The sequence below is a fragment of the Labeo rohita genome, chromosome 18, assembly GCF_022985175.1.
Source record: "Labeo rohita strain BAU-BD-2019 chromosome 18, IGBB_LRoh.1.0, whole genome shotgun sequence".
Lineage (NCBI taxonomy): Eukaryota > Metazoa > Chordata > Actinopteri > Cypriniformes > Cyprinidae > Labeo > Labeo rohita.
In genome coordinates, this window is record NC_066886.1 from 1,765,524 (window position 1) to 1,773,748 (window position 8,225).

An 8,225-nucleotide genomic window follows, 5' to 3' on the forward strand; every position below is an offset into this window, starting at 1 on the left:
ATGGTACTTTGTAAATGTAAAAATAATTTTCTCGCAGGCAAAGTCTCGTGGTGTGGAGGCCTCCAGAGACAAGATGTTTTCAGGAGAAAAGATTAATTTCACTGAGGTATTTCATATGTTTGTGTGTCAGGGGTTTAAATCAACATGTGACCAAATATATGTCCCCTTTCCTGCTTTTATAGACAAACTTGGACACATGTTTATTGATGGAAACGTGTATAATGTATAGTATATATGCTATGAATTACACTTTTAAATAAATGTAAGATTTTTATATAATGTATGCAACTCTGGGTGATGGTGTAGTAGAGCATGATGCTAGTGAATGTGTTTGATTTTTAGCAAATGCATGAACTGATTTAATGCATATCTTAAATGCATTGCAAATTGCATTAGGTTAAAGTGTCTACCAAATGCATACATCATAAATGTATGTATTGCATGATGATTGTGTGGTCTGCAGGGTCGTGCTGTTCTCCACGTCGCCCTGAGGAACCGCTCAAACACACCCATAAACGTGGACGGGAAAGACGTGATGCCGGAGGTCAACAAGGTTCTGGAGAAGATGAAGGGCTTCTGTCATGTGAGTGTCATATCTGATGTGATGCTTCATACTAGGATGCTTAAAAAGCTGGAATATGAAAACATATAAACAGTGATCAAATATGGAGACTGTAAAAAGAGTGTAGACCAGGATGTAATTATAAATCACTCTTTCTTCCATCCACAGAAAGTCCGCAGTGGCGAGTGGAAGGGATACACTGGGAAATCCATCACTGATGTGGTTAATGTCGGCATTGGTGGATCTGATCTGGTTTGTAAAATCTTACTATTTTATGTATTTTTTTCATTATTTTTCTGTTGATTTACACTAGATCATTTAGATGCCACAGACCCCCAAAAACACACACACACACAAAAATTCAGAAAGAGTAAATTTTGAAAATAATTACAGGAAATAAATCATTAAATTAAACTTATTTTTTGATGAAAAGACTGAAATCGTTTTATTTAACATTTTTTCAGTGTATGATCATCCTCATGCAAAATTTAAAATGTAATATATTTTATAATTATGATATATTTTTAATTTGTATATATATATATATATATATATCATTTAATTATATAAATATATTATTTAATATATATATTGTGAAGAATTAATACTTTAAATATTCTGTAAATATTATTTGGAAAATATTTAGTTTCTATTAAGTTACATTATTAAATTGTTTTAAATTGTTTATTATTTATTTTTATATCTACTCATTTGTTTACTTGTTCATGTGAATCAAATTTTCATCATTTTATTTGCTTGTTTATTTGTTTATATTTTTAATCGGTTGTTTTAAATTAAAATTGTGTTTATTCTAATCAAATTATTTATTTAAATTCTTAAACTTATCCAATAATTTACTCATAGATTTACTAATTTATTTACTAATTAATTCTATCCAAATCTGTATTTATTTGTATGAGGTACATTTTTTTTTTTGTATTTATGTATGTTAATAATTTTTGTGTGTGTTTCAGGGTCCATTAATGGTAACCGAGGCCTTGAAGCCGTACTCTAAAGGCGGGCCGCGCGTCTGGTTTGTGTCGAACATCGATGGAACGCACATCGCTAAGACTCTGGCTGAACTCAACGCTGAGACCACACTCTTCATCGTCGCATCGAAGGTCTCAGCAGGACGCAGCATTCAGAAACTGAACCGATTATACAGCAGTAGCAGAGAGAAGCAACCAAAAATATCAAATTTAACTTTACTGGTTCTATCGCAAATAAAATCACATTGTTTATATAAATAATAATGAGATTTCTGTGGAAAAAAATAGTTTCACTTATCATTTTGTCAGATTTATCTTCCGTTTGTCTTCCTCAGACATTCACAACCCAGGAAACCATCACAAATGCTGAATCAGCGAAGGAGTGGTTCCTGCAGACCGCTAAAGACGTGAGTCCCATCTCCTGCAGCAATGTGTATGGGACGCCTCTGTCATGCACTTATTCTTATGCTGTTTTTATCGTTCTCACAGAACTCTGCAGTTGCCAAGCACTTCGTGGCGCTCTCAACCAATGGAGTAAGTGCATTTTAATGTACATTTAAGAGCTCATATCATCAGGAACTAAATTTTCCATAAACTTTTGTAATATAACAGATCATTGTGTCATTAAAACATATTTTGTGAAGTTCAAAACTAAATTTTCATGCTCAAAAAGCATTTACTGAAACTAAACTTATTTTGCATGCAAAAAGACACATTTCATACATAGTAGCAATTCAAAGTGCTTTACAAAAAAATTATTTAGCAATATGAAATTATTATTGTAAAAAAATTTCTTAACTTTAAATAGTTAACATTAACAATAGTGTTTCAAAAATATTTTCAGTTGGATGTTCATGTAACATTTTTTAAATGTTACTACTTGTTTTAGAATGTTCAGAGAACATTCAAATGTAACATTCCCACAATCGTTGCAAAATGATAAAATGTAACACTCGCTTGCACAACCAAGAAAAAAGTTTCTGAATGTTTAGGGAGCATCAGCATTAGCAAAGCATTCTCAGAACTTATGTTTGTTAGGTGGGATGTGCCCTTTTAAAGACCTTTAAGATATGTATACAGTTTATTTATGTTCACCAACCAACTTTATTCCACCTTCTGTGTTTCAGCCCAAAGTGAAGGACTTCGGCATCGACCCGGAGAACATGTTTGAGTTTTGGGACGTGAGTGTCGGGGTCCGCTGAGGGCCGTGAGCTATTTTTGCTGTAGTGGTTTGACCTGTGAAGTAGGCGTCTGGACGCTCACGTTAACAGCTGCTGGTAACCAGAGTCTCTCACTGACTCGCGGCCGAACGCCGCTGAGTTATTCGTGATCTTGGCCTTATCCGAGCAGAGGTCACGCAGAGGCTGGCTCACTGTAAAGGCCGACGGGCGATTTTTTTAGTCACATTGTTGATATTTAAAGGGCAAGGTTCCTTACTATCCTGTTTTTTATGGATGCTATAATCTCTTTGGCATATGCATGTTTGCTCATGTAAAGCTTGATGTGTAGTTAAATTTGTGTTTTATTTACTTTTTACAATACCGTTATTTTAGTATCAATGAGATACTATCATAGTTTTTATTTATAGTTTGAATAATTTTTTTAATACACTTTTTTTGTCATTTTAATATTTGGTTTTAAATGTCTGTATAGTTTTGAAGATTTATATTTATTTCAGTAAACATTTATTTTATTTTATTTTAAATAAAAATGTTTTAAATTAATCTGTCATTTTTATTAGGTTGTTTTTTAAATATAGATTTTAAGTTTTAAGCTTAATTTTTTGGAGCTTAAGCTTTGTGGAGTTTAAGCTTTAATTTAAGCTAATTTTAAGCTTTTTTTGATATTTTAAACAATTTTTTTTATAATTCTATTATTTTTTTTTTTTTTTTTTTTAGTTCTTTTTATGTTTATATAGTAAGTTTATTTTTTATATTTTATTTTATTTCAGTTCATATTTATCTTATTTCAAGCAACAAGCAGCTTTTGTTTTAGTTAACTGTAAATTATTAACAAAACTTGAATGGGCATCTAAAATTAACATTCTAATAATAATGAAAAATGAATGCAGTAAAAATAATGTATTGTGCCTCATTAGATAAATAGTTTTTTGTTTTTCTAGTGGGTCGGTGGACGATATTCCTTATGGTCTGCCATCGGTCTGTCCATCGCACTTCATATCGGTAAGTGTGAAGTATAATGTGACTCTCATGAAGATATCCAATGAGTGTGAGAGATTCTCAAGTGTCTGTGTTATCTTTTCTGTCTCAGGATACGACAACTTTGAGAAGCTGTTGGCTGGAGCTCATTGGATGGTGGGTTTTATTAATGACGTTATCAGTATTATTAGCAATGTCAAATTAAACTGAATTCAAATATTGAAATTCAAAGTCAAATATTTTTGTATAACGGCAAGAAGATTCACTGCCGTTCAAAAGTTCAGAAAGATTTCAAGGCTGCACGAATTTGATCAAAAATACAGTGAAAATTTGAAATAATATTACAATGTATAATAACTGTTTTCTATGTTAATTTCTAGTTAAATGTAATTTATTCCTGTGATCAAAGCTGAATTTTCAGCATCGTTACTCCAGTCTTCAGTGTCACATGATCCACTGATCTGCTGTTTTGCTGCTCAAGAAACATTTCTGATTATTATCAATGTTGAAAACAGTTGTGCTGCCAAATATTTTTGTTGAAACTGATACATTTGAATTTTCAGGATTCTTTGAATGAATAGAGAGTTCAAAAGAACAGCATTTATTTCAAATAGAACTCTTTTCACTATCGCTTTTGATCAGTTTAAATCATCCTTTCTGAGTAAAAGTGGTAATTTCTTTAATAAACCTTACATAAACCTGTGAATCTACATCACTGGCAGGACACTCATTTCCGTACGGCTCCTGTGGATCAGAACGCACCCATGCTGCTGGCTCTGCTGGGCATCTGGTACATCAATTTCTTCCAGGCGGAGACTCACTGTCTGCTGCCGTACGATCAGTACATGCACCGCTTCGCTGCCTACTTCCAACAGGTGCATCTTACCTGTAGAGCGAACACAAAACACACAATACCAGTCAAAGACTGTATGCATTTTATACTGACAGTTAAGTCATCAAAGAAGAATCTAATGCTGTGATTTACAGGGTGACATGGAATCTAATGGAAAGTACATCACTACTAAAGGTAACCGGGTGAACTACCACACTGGGCCAATCGTCTGGGGTGAACCGGGAACTAACGGACAGCACGCTTTCTACCAGCTCATTCACCAAGGTTCATTCACTGAACTACAGTATCTGACGTACAGTATGTTTGTGTTTTGGTAAGAATAGCGTCTGTCTGACCCTTCTGTCTCCTCCACAGGAACTCGCATGGTTCCTGCTGACTTCCTCATTCCTGCCCAGTCTCAACATCCAATCAGAAACAACCTCCACCACAAGGTACCGAGCTGCAGATGCAGCAATGAATCATGTGAAGTGACTCAGATCTATGGAAGCTTATTTCTGCCATTGGATGAAAAAAAAAAAATTAAAAAGGCAATTGTGATTTTTTTTTGTAATTCTGAGTTCTGTCTCACAATTCCGACTTTTTTCTTGCAATTCCCAGATAAATTTTCTTGCAATTCCCAGTAAAATGTCAGAATTGTGAGCCATGAAGCCAGAACGGTGGGAAAAAAGCCAGAATTGTGAGCCATAAATCCAGATTGGTGGGGGGAAAGTCGGAATTGTAAGCTATAAAGCCAGAATGGTGGGGGGGAAATGCCGGAATTGTGAGCTATAAAGCCAGAATGGTGGGGGAAAAGTTGGAATCATGTCTATATGGCCAGAATGGTGGGAAAAAAAGCCAGAATTGTGAGCCATAAATTCAGATTGGTGGGGGGAAAGTCAGAATTGTAAGCTATAAAGCCAGAATGGTGGGGAAAATATCAGAATTGTGAGCCATAAAGCCAGATTCATGGGGAAAATATCGGAATTGTGAGCCATAAAGCCAGAATGGTGGGGAAAATATCGGAACTGTGAGCCATAAAGTCAGAATGGTGGGAAAAAAGCCAGAATTGTGAGCCATAAATCCAGATTGGTGGGGAAAATATTGGAATTGTGAGCCATAAAGCCAGAACGGTGGGGAAAATATCGGAATCGTGAGCTATAAAGCCAGAATGGTGGGGAAAATATCGGAATGGTGAGCCATAAAGTCAGAATGGTGGGAAAAAAGCCAGAATTGTGAGCCATAAATCCAGATTGGTGGGGAAAATATCGGAATTGTGAGCCATAAAGCCAGAACGGTGGGGAAAATATCGGAATTGTGAGCTATAAAGCCAGAACGGTGGGGAAAATATCGGAATTGTGAGCCATAAAGTCAGAATGGTGGGAAAAAAGCCAGAATTGTGAGCCATAAAGTCAGAATGGTGGGAAAAAAGCCAGAATTGTGAGCCATAAATCCAGATTGGTGGGGAAAATATCGGAATTGTGAGCCATAAAGCCAGAACGGTGGGGAAAATATCGGAATTGTGAGCCATAAAGCCAGAATGGTGGGGAAGATATCGGAATTGTGAGCCATAAAGCCAGAATGGTGGGGAAGATATCGGAATTGTGAGCCATAAAGTCAGAATGGTGGGAAAAAAGCCAGAATTGTGAGGCATAAAGCCACATTTGTGGGGAAAAAGTCGGAATCGTGAGCTATAAAGCCAGAATGGTGGGGAAAATATCGGAATTGTGAGCCATAAAGTCAGAATGTTGGGGGGAAACGTTGGAATTGTGAGCTATAAAGCCAAAATTGTGAAGGAAAAGTCTGAATTGTGAAATATAAAGTCTTAATTACTTTTTATATTTTTTGTGGCAAAATAAGCTTCCATGCAACTGAGTCAGTATGTGATGTGTCACATTTTCTGTAGATCCTTTGCAACATGAACATTGTTATTGAAGTGAATAAATCAACTCTGAACTGAATTGAGCTGAATAATGACACTGTCATCTTCTGCAGAGCTGCTTTACAGCCTAAATTGAATTTGTTTCATAACTGATGCATTTTAACACTGTTATTTTCCTGTTTAATTACTGAAACAATCAGTACTGCATAAAGCACTATAGAAATAAACATCACTTGTAGATCCTGGTGGCAAACTTCCTGGCGCAGACGGAGGCGCTGATGAAGGGAAAGACGACAGAAGAGGCGAAGAAAGAGCTGGAAGCTGGAGGACTGAGCGGAGAGAAACTGGAGAAAATTCTGCCACACAAAGTGAGAATCTAAAGTCAAGCGCTGGCCTATACTGACCTCTACAGGACACAAAACACACTACACCTTAAAAATACTACCACTAATACTGCTCTTACTAAATCTGCAGCATGCAGTATAGATAACAGATTTTCTGTATACATGCAATTCTCACATTTAACAAAATGTGCATTAGAGATTTTTTTTTTAAACAATTTTTATTTTTAATTTTTATGTTTAATATTTTTATTTTCATTGCACACACTGATAAACCTATTACTAAATGCACAAATACTGATTGAAACATTCATCATTGCATAAAGGTCTTTTCTGTAACATCATCCATGTGTTTCTATCCAGGTTTTCCAAGGAAACAAGCCAACGAATTCCATCATCTTCAAAAAGTTGTCTCCATATACTCTGGGCGTTCTGATTGGTGCGTCTCAAATGTTTTGGTGATACTTTACAGTATTAGATATCATCTGATATGCAGGTTCCTGACCTTTGACCTCTCTTAACAGCTATGTATGAACACAAGATCTTCATTCAGGGCGTCATGTGGGAAATTAACAGTTTTGATCAGTGGGGGTGAGTCAGCCAATGAAAATAGAAATTGAACTAATCAGAAAAATGGTTTTACTTTTGGTTAACTGTAATCAGCCTGTATCAGACTCATTTTCAGACTCATATATTCCCGTCTGTCTATCTGTCTATACTCAGAGTTGAACTCGGCAAACAGCTGGCAAAGAAGATCGAACCTGAGCTTCAGGATGCAGCGGAGGTCACTTCTCACGATTCATCCACCAATGGCCTCATCAACTTCCTCAAGAAGAACTTTGCTTGAATGAGCCATGAACAGAAGCTCCACCTTTTCTCCCAAAACCCCAAAACCAAAGCACTGTAGCAGACCTGCAAAAACATGGCCCAAAAACAAGACTGAGAAATGAAGCTTGCCTCAAAGTTGCACCAATAATTTTAATAAGAATTTAAAACATTTTGAAACTGTAGTGTAATTTTATCTGACATTTAAACCAAAAATAGTTTAAAAATAGTAAATGTTTTAATTTATGCTCGTGCTAAATAAAAAAAGCCAAATCAGAGATTCAACCATCTTCCTTTTACACTGAACTGAAAAATCTCTCATCTAAAGCACCTTGTATTTTACAGTTTGTACTTCATGAAAGTTTCTGTATTCATCACACATGGGAGTCTTTTTTCCCTGAAATAAATCACTTTGCACAACTTCTGTGACTTTGGTTGTGACTTTCATCAAACAGCATTCAGTATCACTGTTCCTATTTTCCTTTCAAAATGTATTATATGTATATTATTATTATTTTTTTTTTAAATATGTCTATATAACAGTATTAGTTTAGTATCATTGAGATATAATTAAACATAGTTTTTTTTGTTAATTTGAATTTATTTTTTATGGTTTTCATTTTAATTTTAGTGATTTT

The 8,225-nt window shown here is 35.1% G+C and overlaps 1 protein-coding gene across 1 annotated transcript in view; it reads left to right on the forward strand.

Moving 5' to 3' along the window:
* The window catches only part of gpib (glucose-6-phosphate isomerase b), an 8,837-nt gene extending 826 nt beyond the window's left edge, over nt 1-8,011 (forward strand). The window contains exons 3-18 of the mRNA XM_051135702.1: nt 38-106; nt 464-583; nt 731-814; nt 1,537-1,683; nt 1,887-1,958; nt 2,041-2,085; nt 2,679-2,732; nt 3,674-3,734; nt 3,823-3,866; nt 4,433-4,585; nt 4,698-4,827; nt 4,918-4,994; nt 6,661-6,789; nt 7,126-7,201; nt 7,287-7,353; nt 7,486-8,011. Of these exons, the coding sequence (XP_050991659.1) occupies nt 38-106; nt 464-583; nt 731-814; nt 1,537-1,683; nt 1,887-1,958; nt 2,041-2,085; nt 2,679-2,732; nt 3,674-3,734; nt 3,823-3,866; nt 4,433-4,585; nt 4,698-4,827; nt 4,918-4,994; nt 6,661-6,789; nt 7,126-7,201; nt 7,287-7,353; nt 7,486-7,609 (1,452 nt within the window). The 3' untranslated portion in view covers nt 7,610-8,011. The remainder of the gene's footprint in view (nt 1-37; nt 107-463; nt 584-730; nt 815-1,536; nt 1,684-1,886; nt 1,959-2,040; nt 2,086-2,678; nt 2,733-3,673; nt 3,735-3,822; nt 3,867-4,432; nt 4,586-4,697; nt 4,828-4,917; nt 4,995-6,660; nt 6,790-7,125; nt 7,202-7,286; nt 7,354-7,485) is intronic.
* The last annotated feature ends 214 nt before the right edge of the window (nt 8,012-8,225 follow it).